General features: G+C 34.4%; 1 protein-coding gene across 3 annotated transcripts in view; it reads right to left on the bottom strand.

The window, feature by feature from the left end:
- LOC111056735 (protein son of sevenless) overlaps nucleotides 1-15,309 on the bottom strand; it is a 482,488-nt gene extending 467,179 nt beyond the window's left edge. For 2 of the 3 annotated variants that reach the window (XM_039443299.1, XM_039443301.1), the window contains exon 1: nucleotides 14,895-15,309. In XM_039443299.1, the coding sequence (XP_039299233.1) occupies nucleotides 14,895-14,996 (102 nt within the window). In that variant the 5' untranslated portion in view covers nucleotides 14,997-15,309. The remainder of the gene's footprint in view (nucleotides 1-14,894) is intronic. The other variant, XM_039443300.1, reaches the window with a different exon arrangement.
- Between the last annotated feature and the right edge of the window lie 5,639 nt (nucleotides 15,310-20,948).

The raw sequence follows: 20,948 nt of genomic DNA, 5'->3' as shown, positions 1-20,948 counted from the left end.
GCCTCTCTCATGTATGCTCAATGTAAGCCAGCGCCTGGACTAATTGATCATTTAAAGCACTGTACATTTCGGGACTTTTTTCTGTCCCGTCTTCAGGTACAAATTCGAAATAAATAAACATCATAATATAAGATGTCATATCTTCCTTGTAGTTGTCTTTTTGGATTCATCATTTGCTTGTAATTTTGTTACTTTGTCTTGTCGTTTGTAAAGATTGAGATGTGACCTAGTCTTCGTAATTTCAGTTATTTTAGTGGTTTGAATAAGCTCTATTTTCTTTCTTTTGACTTGTTTGCAGTACCTAGTTGTTCGAACTCACTGCCGGCGCACAAGTTGTATGCTGGTAGTGCCATTATGTAACTTATTTATTTTATTAATCTGTATTATTTTATGACAAAATAAAATGTATTTGAATCAGTATTGACTATTTCAATATTATTAAAACAATGTCTATCAATTTGTTGATTATAAAAACATAATATAAGGTTTTTAATTTTTAATGTTTTGAATACTAAGTCAACACTGATGTTTATTCATTTTGAATTTTCACCTGGAGATGGGAGTAAGTGCTTTCAAATGATTTTATAATTTTGATGTTTATTGTATTTTAAAAAGAAGTAAAAGGTCTTTTTAAAAATTCTGTACTATTTCCTCTTCATTTGTTTTATCTCTATATTCGAGTTATCAAGCAATTGATTTATTTATTACTGCCGATGAATAGTTGATCCCTTCAATAATTGTAATTTTTTGTGAATAATTGCTGACATCCGGCATCACATAAAACTTCGAAATCAGAACTTTACTATCACGATTAATGGCCAAGTTGCCCAAGCCGCGGAAATTGCTGAGTACAAATTGACGTTGCTCGACAGTGAGACGCTGTCGATAAGCACAAGTGTGCACTGAACTGAAATTGGCTGACAACAGAGAGTCGCTCCACTGTTGAAAACGCTACTGGCTAGTGTCGCAAATGTGCATCGAGCCGTAAAGGTGACGGAGGGATGCTGGCCGCCGGCCGGCCGACCCTTGAATGAGTGAGGGGAAGCGTGCTGGCAGGAGCGGGGCAGGAGTATTGGGGGAACGCAGCTCAAGCGCTTGAGGGATGCAGCTGGTCAAGGCCGCGGAGATAACACTATCTCCTCAAGTCGCCTACTACCGAGCGTCGAGTGGAAATTTTACAATTTTTAAAGCCAGTAACGAAGCTATACAAAATGTTTCATTACACTGTACAAACCATAACTGGTCTTCTACACCACAATACTTACCACATTCTCGTTTACATGAGCTTAATTATTGGAGGATCTCATTGAGCTCAAACTGATTAATCTACATTATTGGTTTCAAAGACTTTCTATTTATTCCACGCTGCATAGTGTTTTTTTTTTATTTTCCAACCCAATTCTGTAGTAGAGTCTTATATTTTCCAACCAACTTTAAACTTACAAATTGGCTCTCATAAGATGCTGAAGACAATCTTTTGTGGTTGGTTGAAGCTTAGCTAGATTGAAGATACTTTTCAATAAGCTTTTTGAAGGAGGAGTGAGGAATTGTGGAAAACAATCTTCATTTAAAGAAAAGAAATGTGAAAATTCAACAAATTTAGAAAAAATCTTCCACCAGCTAAATTCAATTCATTCTTCAATGTATTTTCTTTCACTTGAAATTTCACAATTAAAATTCACTTTGATGAATTTCACAAAATTCAAAAGTAAATGCAGCACATAATGAAGTCATTTTTGAGTTGACACGAATTATAGATCAAGAGCATTTACATTTTTAGACACTAATAATAAGATACTCACATTTGTAATATTTCGGTAATCTGTGCTAGATTTCTCAATTGCAAGCAGAGTGTTGTGTGTTGTTGCTAGACAGTGCAAATGCTGTGCAAAGGCTAAAAAAAACTTTCTACTGGTGATGTTTTTTAAAGTTTTTCGATTTGTATATCATCAAGCTATCAAAATGAAAAAGTTTTCTAAAGAAATCATTTTTTTCTGATCCATCTCTTTTTGAGATATGAGCGCCTAAAGTTTAAATTTTTGGGACAGAACATTTCAAATTCTGTAAGAGATAAATCCGTAAGATTCAAAGGATAGATTTTTCATAATATTGTTGATCTAGTAAAATAAAAATTTCTTGAAAATATAGATTTTTGAAAAAGTTATTCAATTTACCAAAAATAACTCAACTAAAAGTTATTTTTGGTAAATTGGATAACTTTCTCAAAAATTGATATTTTTGTTTTACTAGATCAAAAATACCATGAATCCTCTAAATCTCATGGATTTGTCTCTTACCGAATTTAAAATGTTGTGTCCCAAAAATTTAAACTTTGGGCGCTCATATCTCAAAAACTAATGATCGGAGAAAAAATTTTTCATAATATTGTTGATCTAGTAAAATAAAAATTTCTTGAAAATATAGATTTTTGAAAAAGTTATTATATTTACCAAAAATAACTCAACTAAAAGTTATTTTTGGTAAATTGGATAACTTTCTCAAAAATTGCTATTTTTGTTTTACTAGATCAAAAATACCATGAATCCTCTAAATCTCATGGATTTGTCTCTTACCGAATTTAAAATGTTGTGTCCCAAAAATTTAAACTTTGGGCGCTCATATCTCAAAAAGTAATGATTGGAGAAAAAATGTTTTCCTGAGAAAACTTATTCATTTTAATAGCTTGATATACAAATCGAAAAACTTTAAAAAATATCACCAGAAGAAAGTTTATTTTTAGCCTTTGCACAGCCTTAAAATTTGACCGTTCAGACAGAGTGAGTAGTGGGGGTCCTCAGACTTTGGAGCATAGGTCCAAATTCTTATGCTCAAAGATCCATGGGATGGGTAAGGAAGTATTATTTTTGAAGGAAAATCTGTAATTGTTGATGTTGAATTAGAGGTTATGGCAGTGGTTGTTTCACCTATGTAGAAGACGGGACAGAAGTTGCTAGAAAATAGGTAGATTTTGAAAAAGGAGTTTGGTGGAGGGATTGGAAGAGACAACATGGAACAGATCCTTGGAGACAGATTTGAGGTTTTCAATTCTGAGAAATAGGTGGTGCAGTTTTAGAGCTTGAAGGATTTGTGATGGAGGGTGTATTTGGTGATGTTTGTAATGTTTGCAATTACGCTATCAATGAATTAGGCTAAATACCATATAGGCATTATTCGACTGTGTGTTTCCAATATGTCTCGGTAAAATAAAATACATGACCGGTAAGTCCAGAGAAATATGCAGGCATGAAGAACGAATAGAATAAACGAGGGTAGTCGTCTAATACGTTTCCACCCAAACCATGATTCGTGTTGGAGGGCGGATTTAAAAGACTAATTATTGTGAAAAAGAGGAGGAATCATCTTTTAGTCATATTGCAACAGTTTCTAACTGTAATTTCAGATAGACGTTAATTTTTCAGTTTTACAGAGTCGATTTCGGGTGTTCGAGTGACGAGCTATTCTACAGTTGATTTATCTTGACAGGAATACACGAATTTGAACTTTTTAATCATCCTTCAGAGACTTACTTTTGTTCTATAATCTGAAAATAAAAGTACTCAAAGGCCCAAGAAAATCATCAAATAAACTGGCAATATCCTTCGAGAACAATTATTTAACAGAGAAAATTCAGATGACTATTTGGACGATTTTTAGAAATACTAGCGTAGATGTGAAATGTCTATTTTGAAAAATAAGGATATTCTGGAAATGTCTTGTATTTTTGTCAACTCGGAAATGTTTCACCTAGTCACGGATGATTTCCGATCACTATGAAGATGGAAACCTTTATTAATTATTATAGATGATTATGATTATTTTATTAACCTAACTATTATTGACCGAGCGTAGTGAGGTCTAAATTTTAAATCTACGTTTCAAGTTTTGCAAGTAGTATGGAGGAAATGACACTTGTTTCTCAATAGATTATTATGATAAATCAAGGAAAAAATATGAGAAGGAAACTTCAAAGCAACATACTAGGTAAAATATATTTTTTGGTTTCTATTGGTACAATTAATTTTTTTTCAAAATAGAGCACAAATAAAACATACATAATTATATAGAAACATTCAATTGATTTGCAAAGAGACTCAATATAACAGCCTGAGTGGATGTCATTTGTTTAGCAATTCTTTATACATCAGGATAAAGTTGAAAGTAATAATCAATTAAATGTGTAATGATAAACAATGATCAGCTTGTCAGAGTTCATGTTGAAAAGGAACTCTTGAACTTCTGTTGAGGAAGTTCGATATAAGAAGCTTGACAAAGATCAGGCTGAAGGTACTTCGCTTAGTTATGTTGAGGAAGGTCGAGACTCTGTATTTCTTATGTAGCAGTTGCTCAGAAAGGGCTTGATTTTGTTTGAAGGAGCGAAGACGCCAGATCGTTGGAATCGAGGGATATCCGACTGTGCTGATGTTACTTTGTATAGAAGGCTCAACAATTGATCCCTACAGCTTGCCTCTTGACACGGATCTCGGCAAGGATTTGGAATTGGTGATAGTGTTTTGTGTCCACGATTCCTCAGATATTGTTTTCTATATCAGCGATAGTCCTCGATCCACTCCAATCCACTTTCAATGATTTCATTTTCTGGATATTCCAGTCAAGTGTGTAGGAAACATTATGTTGATCAATAAGAAATTTGTATGTGAATTCTCGTTACTCTGCTACTCCAGAATACATCGTTGCATTGTTTAGATATCAAAAAATGTTTATTTTCCCTTTCTACTACATTTGAACCTCGGCAAGAAAAATCTCAAGGTATTCCTAATCAGGAATACAATAATTTTGTATACAATATTGCATAATAGTATGTTATTATTCAATTGTATTTTTTTTCTTGAAAATGGAAAATAAAATTTGATTTGATTTGAGGAGGTTCGTCCAATTAAGTTTTACACCGTTGCACAAAAGTAATGATTTTTTTTTAATTAACCTACTCAACTATGGGAAACCCATGTACTAGAGCAGGTGTATCAGTAATACATTTAGAGTGGGGGTGCAAATACATTGAGTAAGTGAGCTCACATATTGTTCGAAACTATGTTTTCTATATGTCTTCCAGTTGTTGTGAACCATTTTTTAATGGCACTTTTAAATTTTCTTGAGTTTTCTATTATCTTGATGTGTGCAGGAAGTAGATTGTGGAGTTTTGGTGCTTGTAGTGTCGTTGATATGTTGCCTTCCTAGCCACGTTCGTGATAAGAATGTTTCTATATCTTGTGTTATGAGACTGTTGAAATCGATCAAGATTACAGAGAACTCACTAAGCTAATGAATACTAAGGAGTTAGATTGGCACACGTATGAAAATAAACAAGCAATGCCTATCAGAGTCATGTTATGAGATCTCCATCCTTCTTGTTATCCAGAAGGAATAAAACATGATCTCAGGGATCGGGGGTTCAAAATCATTGATGTAGTTGATAAGATAAAAAAGAATAAAGTAGACGGTAAAGATAATGTAATCCGACTTCTTCTATTCATTCTTACGTTTGAGAGTTCAGAACAGGTTGAAAAAGTATACAAAATACAGTACATATGCTACAAGCGAGTAAAAAGTGAAGTCCTCCGAACCAATCACATTATACCTCAGTGCAAAAGATGTCAGCAGTAAGGACATACTCAAAGGTATTGTCAACATGAAGCCATATGTGCCAAATGTGATGGCAAACAGTTGACTATAGAGTGCACCAAGGCTAGGACTACTTCGCGCCCAAGTGCTACAATTGTGGTGCAGCCCACCCTGCAAACTATCGGGGTTGTCTAGTTGCCAAAGAACTACAAAAAAGAAGGGATAATCTGAATGAGAATAAGTTCCAACATTCGCAAACTAAAGTAAACACAAATAAGGGAATTGTTAAAAACGTGTCATATTCTCATGTCACAAAAACGAATACCTGTGACGATCAGACCCAAAGAGCCAGGCCAAATAGTTGACCGAGCGAAGTGAGGTCTACGGCTCGATGCACATTTGCGACGCTAGCCAGTTGCGTTTTTACGAGTGGAGCGACTCTCTGCCGGCAGCCAATTTCAGTTCAGTGCACACTTGTGCGTATCGATAGCGTCTCACTGTCGAGCGACGTCAATTAGTACTCAGCAATTCTCTTGGCTTGGGCAACTTGGTCATTAATCGTGATATAAAAGTTCTGATATCGAATTTTCAAAGTTTTTTTGTAATACCGGATGTCAGAGCAATTATTATAAAAATCACAATTATTGAGGGATTAATTTTCATTGGCAGTAATAAATAATAAATAAATTAATTGGTTAATAACTAATATAGAGATAATACAAATGAAGAGCAAATAGTACAGCTTTTTCAAAATGACCTTTTACTTTTTTCAAATACAATAAACATCTAACATTATAGAACCATTAAAATCAATTGAAAACACTATAAATTCCAGGACTTACTCCCATTTCCAGGTGAAAATTCAAAATAAATGAACATCAGTGTTGACTTATTGAAAATTATAATATGAACATTATAACATTAAAAACTTTATGTTATGTTTTTATAATCAACAAATCAATGAACATTGTTTCAATAATCTTGAATCAATCAATACTAATTTTTTTTATTTCGAATTTGTACCTGTAGACGGGATAGAAAAAGTCCCGAAATGTACAGTGCTTTAAATTTTCAATTGTTCTATAATCATTCAAAGAACGTTATTGTTTGTTTGAAAAAAGGTACTATTTCAAATCTATATTTATTAATTTACAGCATATATACAGTAAATTAACTTTATATACACAGCATTTATATAAGAAGTATTCTATTTGCCTCCAAAATATAGCATGAGATGAAAGACCACCAACAATTCCAAGAACCGGCAGAACAATCATAAAAATTACTTTGAATTCTGTGTTGCATATCCATTTATTTTCGTTAATTTGATGTCGAAGATCGCTACTTCAAAGAGCTAGACTATTGTGTTGGATAGCTCTGGAATAGTGCTGACTGTTGACAACAAAAACCTAAAAACTGAAAACATTGAGCTGACAACATAGCAAACTATAATCCATATTGAATATGTGCAGGTTATTTGTCTCATTATAATATATATTCACTTCACTGTCCTGAAACAGTCGTGGTACGTTTCTGAAGAGGTGTCCCAAACCACAGGATGCTTCTGGACTGCACTTATTAAAACTTCAGTATCTACATTAAAATCCTATTTAGAATACGATTTTAGAAATTTCAGATACAATTCTAGGAGCTCTGTCTCCACTAATGCCAAGCACAAATTGAGGCACTATGTTTGTGGATGAGAAATTCTTCTGTATATGCTTTGTGTTAAATAATAGAATAGTTGTTAAATAGGTAGCTAACTGGGGAATTTTGTAAATTTCTTAACATTATCCCTCTAACCAGTATTAATATTCTAACCAGTTTTTACTAATAATATTCAATCAGAATTTTACAAATAAGCCTATTCCAAATTCCTTACAATATTCAAAAACTATGTCTAACTGTATTTCACTTAAATTTGAAGTAGTGAATCTCAAATATTTCATTATCACTACAATATTACCTGAACATAGGTGAATCCGGTTTTGAGAGCCAAGTCCTTTTTCTCGGATCGATTGGGATAGGGGTTCTTCCTCCTTTAGTATTTTTATACTACACTACTGATACTAGAGAAAGAGAAAGAATAGAGAAAGAGAAAGAAGAATACTAGAGAAAGAGAAATAAGAATATTTTAGTATTATGTGTTGTTAGGTAGAAAGTCCACCTAATTATAAATAATACTTATGACATTGGAGGAAAACCAAGGCTGAGCCTGTACTATTTCTCTTCAAAAATCTTGAAAGAATGTTTATGTTGCCCAAAGGTTATGTATGATCTGGATGAAAAGAGCCTTCCTCCTTTAGTTCTTCCTCTTAAACTTAGAAAGATTATAGAGCAGTGGACTTATCTAATAAATTGATTTAACAACCAAAAAAGTATTATATTCTTGTAGTACAAGAATACTGTACAGTACTGACACAAATTTAGCACATGCTAAAGCACAAGCACAACTATGACTCAATTGTGACAAACTGACTGAAAATAAACTTATTTTGAATGAAGTATGCATTACCATTGTATGCATTATTATTGTTGGATTTCAACCCAAACATCAATTTAGCCGACTAGCTGACATTCGTAGGTTGGTATTCACCGTATATATATAATTTCAAAAGATCTATTGTTCCAATTAGATCGAAGCTCCTATATTTCATAATAATAATCAGAGGAAACAGAAATACAAAGTATGAATGAAGTCAACTAACAATGAGAACATAAAAAATCATGGGAGACTACTCAGACCTCTACTATTATTATTGAATAATAGTTCTTAGAATTTAATATTAGTAAAATTATTGCTGAACTATTATACTTTCACCTCGATGCAACAACAAAGTATGTTATTGTATTAAGATTAGCTCCGAAGCATAGGACAGTTTTTTGATGAAACTTTGAAAAAACATTCGAAGAATATTGAGAACTGTATACATAGGATGTCTTAATATCCAATAGAGCCAGAACTTCTTCAATTTTGATTATTTTTGATAGCCGCGAAGCCATTTGACTAATTTGGAGGCGCTGAATCCGAATCTGAAATAACAATTTCTCTATCATCATTTTTACGAGTTGTAGGTTTTCGAAGTAGAGAATGAAACGCGGCTTGCCCGTCGTGACGTAAAGAAAGTGGCGGCTGGCATGCGTCAGCAGAGCGTCGGCAAAGCTTGAGCGGGCGTGCGACTCTGTAATGTGCACCGCTCCGTCCGGAACCCATATACTTCTAACAACTTTTAGAACGCCAGTGACCTAGTTGTCGCTCTGGTCGTAAATCCGCGACTAGAAATGACGCAAGTGTGCACCGGGCCTAAGATTCAAGTCGACGGTTTGGCATTTCTCTTAATGTTTAAATGTTGCGCATTTACGGCGAAACGCGGTAATAGATTTTCATGAAATTTGACAGGTATGATCCTTTTTAAATTGCGCGTCGACGTATATACAAGGTTTTTGGAAATTTTGCATTTCAAGGATAATATAAGAGGAAAAAGGAGCCTCCTTCATACGCCAATATTAGAGTAAAAATCAGACTATAGAATTATTCATCATAAATCAGCTGTCTAGTGGACTATAATACTACCCGTTCAAAAACATCGAACATCTTGGAAATGTATCTTTCCATTAACGTTAGTAGACAGTTGACCATAATACTACCCGTTCAAAAACATCGAACATCTTGAAAATGTATCTTTCCATCAACGTTGTAAACAGTTGCAGCCAGACCTGATAACAGCGCTCACACTCATATTCCGGGACGACACGTCACGGTACGATAAAACAAAAAGCTCTATGTTTATTTAGGATTTTTTCTAGACATTTTAAATTTATTAATTATTTATTAATTTTTGAGAAAACTTAACAGGTCAATGCAACTTACTGAGCGTGAGGTCTACAGTTCACAGAATTACTATTATGGATGGTTCGAACATTTCTTCAATGTAGAAATAGATAATGATAATAGTTGGATAGTTTCTCAAAAAACGCTCGATATTTTAGAAACTGCTTCACCTGTACTAACCATACTTCAAACAAGTAGATGGAGTCAAGAGAATTGAAAATAGTAACTTGGAATGCTAACGGCATTAGAAATAGAAAACTTGAATTAGAAATATTTTTAGAGACAAATAAATTAGGTATATGAATGAAATGAAAAAAATATATATGCTTAGTGTCTGAAACTTATTCAACAACTGATTCATTTTTTTAAACAAAAGGCTATAGAATATTTCAAAATATTCTATGCTCATGGGGGCAGTGCAATAATAATCAAGGACAACAACATAAATCATTACGAAGAATGCAACTTAGGCGGGATGTACACAGGAGAAACGCATTTCGTGAAGCCCTCTTTCATGAAACTTGTATCATGCAATCCGTTTCACTCGCGCATGCATACAAAAGAAACGTTCCCTGCTTAATCTTATCAGTCGATTGCGAGCAACTTTCGCTTCACGTTTCCTGAAACTTTTTTCACGAAACGCATTTCTCCGGTGTGCATCCCGCCTTACAGTTACAGGAAACTCAGATCACAGTAATAGGAATTGAAACACTCGCACAAAATCTTAAGGTTGGAGCAATCTACTGTACACCTAGATACAATTTGAAAAAAAAATGCATTACAAAACAATATTAGAGCATATGGGTGATAGATTCATTTTAGGTGGAGATTTTAATGCTAAGCATGTAGATTCGGGTTCACGGTTATCATCCACAAAATGAAAAGAATTAAGAGATGCTAGAAATGAATCAGGATGCACTTATCATTCTTCGATGAGTCCAACTTATTGGCCTACAGACACAAATAAAATTCCAGATCTCCTTGACGTTTTCATATTTAAAAGAGTAATTTTATCCACATTGAAGAGAATTTCGAATTAAGCTGAGATCACTCCTCTGTAATGCTCAAAATCGGTGAAAGATTAATTCAAAGGCAATCTAAACCTACACTCGTCAATAATACTACAGATTGGAGAAGTCTTCAAATCTATTTAGACAATGAAATAGACCTTCATATTCAATTGTGGACCAAACAACAGTTGGAAGAAAACGCTGAAAAGTTCATCACTCTAATTCAAACTATTTACTAAAAACTTGATTTAGGGAAATTTTGACAAACTTAAACCTGCTGCCAGCATCAGAAACTGTGTTCAAGTCGTTGCATAATGTTCACAGATAGTATAGTGGTTTGAAAAAAATGCATTGCGAAGAGACCCCTGTTATGGGATTGATTGTGATGTTGTAATGTTTATATTATAACATGGTCAAAGACAAAATGTATAAATAGATGAATCATTTTACAAATTGAGTATTATTTCAAAATCCTTTGAATAATGATGTCTTAAGATACCTATTATATACCTGTGTATTAAGTTGAAACGTTTTAAATCAGTCGTTCTTGAGAATTCTGCAAAAACACAATGGAAAAGCAAAGAATAGAAAAACTATAAAGACAACGATTTCTGGTGTAGTTTTGGGAGTAGCTCAAACATTTTTCAACTCACCATTACTTTAGCCTACCTCAACTGAACCTTTGTGCCGAATTCAATTATTTTCTGCTTATTAGTTCTTGAAAATGCTTAGAAAACGCACATATAGGTAGTATTCTTGGGAAATTCTTAAAATTCGTCCTTGGTGAGCGTCTGAAGGTCTAACTGGATTTTAATAAATTTAGAAAGTGCAGACTTCTTTGAAGACACTGAACTGCGTCCGGCATAATGAAACATTTGAATGTTGTTATTTTATTACCATTCGAGAATTCAATCTTGTTCCTTCACGTGAAGGACAACCTACTGCTGCAGAAGAGAGCTCTGAGATCAATCACGTATAGTGATTTCAACGCTCACTGTAGAGCAATTTTCCGTCGTTTGGGGCCTACACACCGTTTATCGGCAGTATATTCTGACATCCCTCCTACACGTGAAAACCCATCACGAGTACGTTACACTAAAAGGATAAAATCATGCTCACAATACCAGGGGAAGAGGCAATATCAAGAGACCGTACTGTTGATTTTCTAAAGTGAAATACTGTTTCCCGGCATTGGCAATGAAGCTGTTCAATCGTTTGCCTGCAGACTGCTCGGTGACTGATTGAAATGAGCTAGTCTGAACGAGTATTTAGAAGAAAACCTGAGTGACCTGGTCCCAACACCTCCGACTCTTGCCAATCTTGTGAACTAAGTTCCTTTTTTTCATATTCTGTGACAATTAGTCAAAGTAAATGACTATAGTGTCTCCACAAAGACTGTGAGTGTGAGTGAGTTCTTTCAAGTTGATTAGGATTATTTTTTCATGTTTTGTACTTAAAATTATTATAAATGAATTTATTAACATCTTTTAGCGAATCAAAGAATATAAATAGTACATAATGAAATTCCATAGAGAATGGTATATACAGTCATATATAAATAGTAGCTAGGTGAAGGCTATAGTAGGCTACTCATTAGAAATGGTAAATTCATTATGAAATCAAGTTCTGAATGTATAGACGGATTAAATCAGTTGCTCTGCAGCATACCTGCCAATTTCTAATAACCATCTATTCAAATGTTGCCTCGTGAGCTAACATTGAGATTGAGAAATAAAAAAACTTATTGAAAATGGAATTGTTATCAACAAGGAACCTATTAAAATCACAGCTGCAAACATTAAAGTCACAATAGTAATCCTCTCGTAGTTTCGTGCCATTTTGATAGTCCTTTTTCATGATTAGGCTATTATTTGGTCAATTAGTAGAAACTTCCATACCAAATCCAAAACGTGCATATCCTTTAGGGTGCTGAATAGAAAATCAGTTGGACGTAAGTTATGTGATTGACTTTATCCAACTTTTATCGAATGAAAGTCAAATTATGAAACTGGATTACATAAGCATTGAAAAAATAAAAAATCATTTCAAAGAGGATTCAATGCTCTACGAACCTACGATAAGCATAAGTTTTTATGATGCATTGTTGGAGAGTTATACGCCCTTAAAAAGGAAAACATTGCATAATAACCTTCAAGTCCTTAGGATACATCGTTTTCGAGTTTTATGCCAGAAACCAAAAAAAGGTACCTTTAAACCACCCCCACCCACTTAGCACAGGGAGTAGGGGTGAGGACTTAACAATTACACACCTTCAAGAGCGAATATCTCGGGAACTGCCGGGAATATCAAAAAATTTCGTTGAGCATAAGTGTAGAGAATTTATCAAGCTTTATTTTTGAATAGTTAGTTATGTCGGTTGAACGCATTTTTCTCAAGATATGAGCGTGGAAGTAAAACGCTGTAAAATGCAACTTTTAAACCACCCTCATCCCCTTAGCACATGAGTTAAGAATAGGGACTTTTGATGTGTTCTCCTCCTAACTAGTCTCATCAAAGCTGCAAAGTCAAAAATTTTGTTTAAAACACTCCCTCCAAATTCCTTTGTCAATTGGTCTATTGTTGCAAAAATGGAGATTTCACACTCAACACTAAAGCTGCTGCAAAAGGTGTAGGGAAATTCGTAAAAGTGTGAAAGTAGGCCTATATATCAAATTGAAGAGAATTCAATGCTCATAAGCTCATAATCAACAAGGATTTTTCCCAACGATTTTCAAAAAGTTATAAGAGCAAAAATAGAAAAAAATTCGTCACAAACGTGTCTTTTTAAAAAATGTCACACTTTCAAGAGCCGATATCTCGAAAACCAGAGGAGATATGAAGAAAGTTGTGTAATGAATATTGTAGGAAATTATGTAAGCTTTAATTTGTTATATGACAGTCAAGTCCTTAGGATACATAGTTTTCGAGTTTTATGCCAGAAACCAAAAAATGGTACCTTTAAACCACCCCCACCCACTTAGCACAGGTGGTAGGGGTAAGGACTTTTGATATGATTACCTCCTTACTATCCTTAACAGAACTGTGGGGTCAAAAATTGTCTTCCAAATATTTCCCTCTATACCCTTTTTTGAGCATTCATTGCCTGGACTAATAACAGAATTCAAATTCATTTATTTGCTACAGATTGATAAAATAAATATTCTAACTTATAAAATGGCACTACCGGCAAAGAAAACGTGTGATAAATATATACTTATTATTAAAATCGGTAAGAGGAGTAGATGAGCTGATCAGCGGCATCCATGCCGGTTTCAAATAAATTAAAATATTGTTTGTATATGTTAAGGCTAAGGGTTTCTATTCGCTTTATGTAGGCGGGTATATTTCTATGAGAATGTGACATATGATGTAACGTAATGACTATTAAATCTGCTGCTATTACTTCAACTAATCTTGGTTGTAAAAATTCCAAATAAAGGAATTATTCATGTTTCGTGTTTGATAGGGATGGATAAGGGGGTTCAATATTGCATTTTTACTACTTCATTTTTACTATTTTATAGTTATAATTATTTTCATAGTTTCCAAGGATAATATACAGATAGTTATATATTATGCCATTTCGCTTATAAATATATATAGATAGAAATTGTAATCTAGGAATGTAGTATAATAATGTCTCTTAATTAAAATGATTCATGACAAAGCGTTCAATATAACTAATAATTGCAATCACCGGACTGTGATTAATTCAGATTGTACTAGGAAGTTTGAGAGCGCAGTCATTAAATTAATTTCTAAGTAATAAGACGTAATCTAGTAATCATGACGCCGGTGAGGGTATTGATTGATTCCAATTAAATTTGGGAAATGTCGGTAAAGTCGATGCCAATATAAATAGGTGTGCTATGCAACAAGTTGACAAAATTGTTATTATCCTATTTCACTGTTCCATTATCCAAATTCCACAGTATAATAAAACTTTAATTCTATAGATGAGTAAATTAAACAATTTAATAGAACATCAACCTAATTTTCCCCTACAAACTTGTAAATTTGTAACCTACAGTGATTGTATTAATAGGGCGAGTTCAAAATTACGATGAGGAAAAACAGGTCATTTCATATTTAACCAGTGCTTCGATTGAGAAATCATGACTCAAACTTTCATTGTTGGTTATTCATAGATAGGACAGCCAAAATTAATTAATTTTTACTGGCTTTTCATCCCAAAATATTGATAAGACTGACAATGTAGCCTAGCGTACGGTACCGTACCAATCAACTATAATGGTGCATTTTCGAAATGTTAGAAAAGATGAATCACCAGACATTCACCAATAATAAAGGAGAGTTCTACGAAAGAACATGTCATAGCTATTAAAATAAACCTACAAGTAAACGTTTACCACAGAAAATTTGACTTAAATAATATTATCAAATATAACCTAGATTCAAGCGATATGAATCACCGCTAATAACAGAGAATTCGAGCACATAACAAAGCTTACCTTGCGCAAGGAGTTAACGAACACTCCTTTCCATTTAACAGCATTTTCTTCCTTTTCAAAATCATAATTTAGTGATTCAGCGTTTGGAGTCGAGAACATCATTATCAACAAATATACTGTAAACACTCTTACGTGTCTTGGTCACCATGGTTTTTCTTAATGACCGCCATTTTTTCACTGATGAGATTAACAGGGAACCTTATTAAGCTCATAAAAGACAAGAACTGCCAAAATTACTAATAATTCACAACACTTCGCGGTAAGAGACTATAACTCTATGTGGTAACAAATACAAGTAGCAAAAAATAAACAATGATACATCTCAACACAAAATCGTCCACGGACGACACATCTTTCAGCAGAGTTCAATCGACCACGCAAGCGCAACACGAACCGAATGACAGAAACAGTTCATGAGAGGGGGTGATCTGGGGCTCCAGCATAGACATTCGACCTCCACAATAGAGTACTTTGTGCTTTGTGAGTCTCGAACAAGTAGCGCTAGCTTCGTTTCAAAATTGTTGCAGGGGTTCGCCGATATAGAACGCGCGACTTGCTTTAGAAATGCTCCTCTATATAGCATAAAGAAGTATACGCATGCGCTAATAATGAATTTGTTAGAGCAGTTCCGTTTACAGTGATATAGTGAGGTCCACGTTATAATGGCGTGGATAAAGATAGAATTGCATTGCCAATTCTTTACCTTAATTAATTATATTTCTACATCGTCAAAAACATAATTGGCATCGTTGTGGAGCTAGAAAAGGATAGTACAACCGGCTTTGTCGAATGATAGACAAGGATAGAAACACCAATGTTAATCAAATACTGTCATTATAACGTGGACCTCACTATACCTGTTACTGAGCTGTGACTGGCATTCAGTGGAACTGCAACTGATTCGCCAATGAACGAGAACACAACATAACCTCTTTAGTCTTTAGTGTCGAAATCAAAACTTGTAACACAACCTCAAATGGTTGTTTTTATGGAAACAGCCCAAAAAGAATCTTTCTCGATGGTTCTATATGTATTTTGAGTCACTGAATTCGAATCTGAAATTAGCTGACACGCCAGAGGGCGGTTTCACCCCCAAAACCTCGGACTTTTTCAATTTTTCCATTATTCTCAAGATTTTGAATTATTCATGGGGCCTGTAAATGGTGCGTTTCAATTAAAAAATTTACGTTCCCACAAAGTCAAGCCAAATAACGAGTGGTATAATGACAATCTTAAAAAATTAAAAGTTAAATGTGATGGGCTGTATCATTTATATAAAACTTACAGATCACCAGAAATTCTCACCACATATAAAGAGGCTAGAAAATCATACAGGATAGTAACTAAAAAGACAAGAATTGAATATTATAATAAAATCATAAGTAGATCCACCAATAAGAATAAAACAGTGTGGAGAATTGTTAATGGTCTCACCGGCAGTGCTAATAATGCGGCCAGATCCCAGACTCCTGTTGATGTCACTTCTGATGAATTCAATGACTTTTTTGTGGATTCTGTTTCTCTGATAAGCAGAGATATACCTGTCAGTATTAATGATTCAACTTTCTATTTTAGCAAATTGCAACAGCCTAGTGTACATTTTTCATTTAAGCCTGTAACTGTAGAGAAAGTATTTGACACTATTTTAAAATTGAGTAATAGTAAGTGTCTGGATATTTATGGTTTAAATGCTTTAATCTTGAAAATAGCAGCTGTTAATATATGTGAAGTGTTGGCATACTTGTTCAATGAATGTGTTGTTGCTACTGGCACTTATCCAGAGGAGCTAAAAAATGTTAAAGTTTTACCTCTTCATAAGAAGGGATCAAGGAAAGAGAAAGGTAATTTCAGACCGATTGCTATTGTTCCTGTATTTTCAAAGGTATTTGAGACTCTAATGTATGAACAAATGTCAATCTATTTTGAGTCCAACAACATTTTCTCTGAAAAACAATTTTGTTTCCGGTCTGGAAGAAGCACTAATGATCCCATACTTAATGTGGTTAGTGGTGTAATTAGCAACTTAGAGAGTGGTGATTCTGTTGGTCTAAGGTCATACGATTTTTCCAAAGCCTTTGATACTGTGCAGCACAAGATTTTAGGTGACAAACTAAATTTTTATGGTTTTACTCGAAGTGCACTTCAACTTGTATTGTCCTATTTAAGTAGCAGGAATCAATTTGTTTACAAAGATGGCGTCCTGTCCAATGGTAGACTAGTTGATTACGGCGTGCCTCAAGGCTCTATCTTAGGACCCATTCTATTTAATATTTATATAAATGATTCGCCAATAAATATGGATAGCAATAGTAAAGATGGGTACATATTTGCAGATGATTTTGGCTTAAAAATAAATTGCCCCTCTAAGCATGATCTTGAAAGTGAGAGGAATCAAAGTTATTTGGTTCTAAAAGATTGGTGTGCAGCAAATAATCTTTCTCTCAATGATAGTAAAACCGCTGACATTAACTTTGCATTCAGAAAGGTTAAGGGTGAGACTCCATTGAAGTTTTTAGGTGTTTTTATTGACCCTTGTCTGTCGTGGGATGCACACATTGAGTGTTTGTCAGGTAGGATGGCGAAAGGATTGTATGTGTTACGGAGACTTTGTGTGACTGTGGATGTGTCTGTACTAGTGAATATTTACTATGCACACATCCAGAGTCTCCTTTCTTACAGAATAATGCTTTGGGCAAACAGTGTGTGATGATAAAACAGCTGTAATATTTATAATCTGTTATCTCTGTTACTAAGACACATATTTAATGTCAAATAAAGCTCGTGTTGAGTCCAATTCTATTACAATTTATTCGACATTAAATATAAAATAAATGGGTCCGAAAAGAAAAACGAGTAAACGTCAAGATTTAGTCAGTGAAGGAGAAAACGATTCGCAAAACCAAATGCTTGGAAAAATACTGAAACCAACAGTTTTATCGATTGACCAAGATTCAGATGAAGCACCGAAAACGTGGAGACATTGGAAGGTAACATTTTTAAACTTCTTAAAAAACAGTTCAATCCCGAAAAAGGATGAATTGAATGTTTTGATCAATTATGTGTCACCGAATATTTTTGAAAGTATTTGCAATTGTATATCATTTGAAGAAGCTATAACAACTCTTGAAGAAAGCTTTATAAAACCTCAAAATGTAGTACATGCACGTTACTGCTTATCTAAAGCAAAACAAACCCATGGAGAATCAATTGATCAATTCTATAATAAACTAAAACGGCTAAGTTTACCATGTAACTTTCAAGCAGTCATGGCTGACGATAACAAAAGTGAATATATCCGAGACGCATTCATCTCCGGATTAGAATCATCGAAAATCAGACAACATCTTTTCAAAATGAAATCGCTAACTTTGCAAGACGCTATCTCACAAGCACGAATGTTAGAGAATGCTGAAAACATTGCTAAATAATACGAAACCAGTTCAGAATATGTTAACACAGTCCTAGCAAACGAGAATAAAAATACCGAGAAAACGACTTTAGTCCGTAATTCTTACCAAAAGAAGATTCAATGCAGATTTTGTGGCTATAATAATCATACTGATAATAGCCAATGCCCAGCAAAAGGACTGGTCTGGCCAGAGCATTTTTTGAATTGTAGCGCCAATCCCAGACTACAGTTCTGCCCGTAGCAGGCTTGTGCGCTAGTGTTGATTTGTCCAGCTGTTTGCCTTGCCATTTTTTCTAGCCCAGTCATTCTTGTTCAGTCGACCAGTCGTTCTTGTTCAGTCGTTGTTGTTCGTTTTGTCTTGTCTTGTTGTGAAGACCGAGTTCGTATTTTGTAATGTAATTTCCATCGGAAATTTCTAGTAATTGATTGTTTAAGTGTTGTGTGTGTGGATTATAAATATAACATTGTAAATAGTGTTAAATTGAATTAATTTGCATCAGTTTTGAATCTATAAAGAATCCAGTTTGAGCTTCGTTCGGAATATAGTACAGTATACGGAGCCTGCAAGTTGAACACGGAAAACCAGCCTGGAAGCGAAAACCTATCTTTTTCCCAGATTTCTTTCCACCCCTGAATCTGACCAAAACACCTAATAAAGGCTTCAAAGGGCGAGTAGACAAAATTGGATTAAATCTGGTGAGTTTTTTGCTCTTTTTATTGTTCATTAATGCAGAGTTTGACTGTACCAATAACCTGGCTCAAATTGAAGACCAAATTTTGCTCCTTGTTAGTATTTGATAAATTGAATAGTAAATTACAGTCCACTGGTAGCTCTAGCCTGAGCTTTGTTCAGAACATTTCTGGTCCTCCAGGCCGGATGAATTTAAATTTGTAATTTGTTGATTAATTCACACACATTAGATTTAAGCAATTTCGTATTTGTCCAATGTTGGCATGTTCAGAATGGTCTGATCTATGCACAACTTTAGTTTGTTGTAGCCTTGTTCTAGAGCAAGGTTTCTTGTCAATTTGTATTTGTCTGAAATTAAATTTATTTCAGTTAAAATTGTAATTTTCCTGAAACTAGGCTCATTGTGCTCTTTTCTCAGGAATTTGTTTGTTGGATTTTGTATTGTCCATTTTGTATTGTACATGTTAGTGAAGGTTAATCACAGCATGATTTTGTTTGTTCAATTCAACAAGTTATCGTTTGTTTGTGAGTTGTTGGAAGAACATTATCTAATCATATAGTTTTGTCTTCAGCAGTAACTTGTCTTGTGAATTGATAATCAAAGTTTAACTTTGATAACTTACTAGTCGTGATTTTTCCTTCCATTTAGTTTTGAACTCATTCTTGTTTTTTTTTGTCTGTTGTTTGTATTGTCGGGGCTGAATTGTTTTGTGTATGAGTTCAAGATGGAGGAAAAATTACAGAAACAAATCATTGTGCATCGCGCTAAACTGGAACAATTGTATGCCCGATTGCAAAGAATTTATGAACTGTCTAAAAATGTCTCTGATCCAAAAGTTGCTGAGCAATTTTTAGTGTTGTATCCTCGGGTGTCTCAGACCATTTCGGATTTTGAAAAGACAGAATTAGTGGTTAATGAGTTGGAACTTGAGTTGAATAAAGACTATGTTGTAGCATTCAACGACTCACATCTAGATCTGTTTCAGTATATTGAAGTAGCGGCTAACACTCTCAAACAGAGAGAGGCGACTGATGCTATTGCTCAATCTTCGGCAGCTGCAGCAGCTAGTGCACAGCCGGTCGTGTCCGAGTCGGTACTGCCCAAAATCGACCTTCCGAAATTTGATGGGAACCAGACTCAATGGTCGGTGTTTTATGAATTATTTAAGGCATTGGTACATGACAACAAGAGTTTGAACGATCAGCAGAAGGTCCAATATCTTGTAAGTAGACTTACTGGACAAGCAGCAAATATTTGTCGTCATTTGCCACCATTGGCTAATAATTATCTAATAATTTGGCAGGCATTATTGACCCGCTATAACGATCCACGAGCGCAAGTCAATGCCTATTTCAAACAAATTTTTGAATTTCATCCAATAAAATCAGAATCAAAGGCAGGTTGTATTGCGATTTTGGATGGGTTTTGCAGTTCCATCAATGCAGTGAAGAGATTGCGACTCACTGATTTGTCAGACTCGATATTCCTCTATCATGGCTTGAGATTGCTGGATCCAAGTTCTCGTAGAAATTTTGAATCGGCCGTACGTGACAAGGCTATGCCAACTTATGCCAATTATGTAAAATTCATTGAAAAGCAAATTAAGACTCTTCCTTCTGATGAGAAACAGACTGAATCGTTTAATATGAAGCACAAAAAAGATAATAAATCAAAGGTGTTTGTGGTTCAATCCAATGATTCATCTAACGATGCATCTAGTAAAAATCCCAATTGTCTGAAGTGCTCAAAACCGGGTCATCGGTTAGTAGATTGTGCTAGTTTCTTGAAAATGACTCCTTGGGATCGTTATTGTTTGATTAAAGGAAAGTTTTGTTGTTTTCGTTGTCTTGATGTGGATCATTTGAGTAAAAATTGTCGTAGTAAAACTCAGTGTGCTCAATGTCGAGAATCTCATCATTCTTTATTGCACTTTTCCAGATCAAGTTCCAATGA

Source organism: Nilaparvata lugens, chromosome X (genome assembly GCF_014356525.2).
Source record: "Nilaparvata lugens isolate BPH chromosome X, ASM1435652v1, whole genome shotgun sequence".
Classification (NCBI taxonomy): domain Eukaryota; kingdom Metazoa; phylum Arthropoda; class Insecta; order Hemiptera; family Delphacidae; genus Nilaparvata; species Nilaparvata lugens.
The sequence above is the reverse complement of the archived record's forward strand: the minus strand, read 5'-3'. Positions and strand labels throughout refer to the sequence as shown.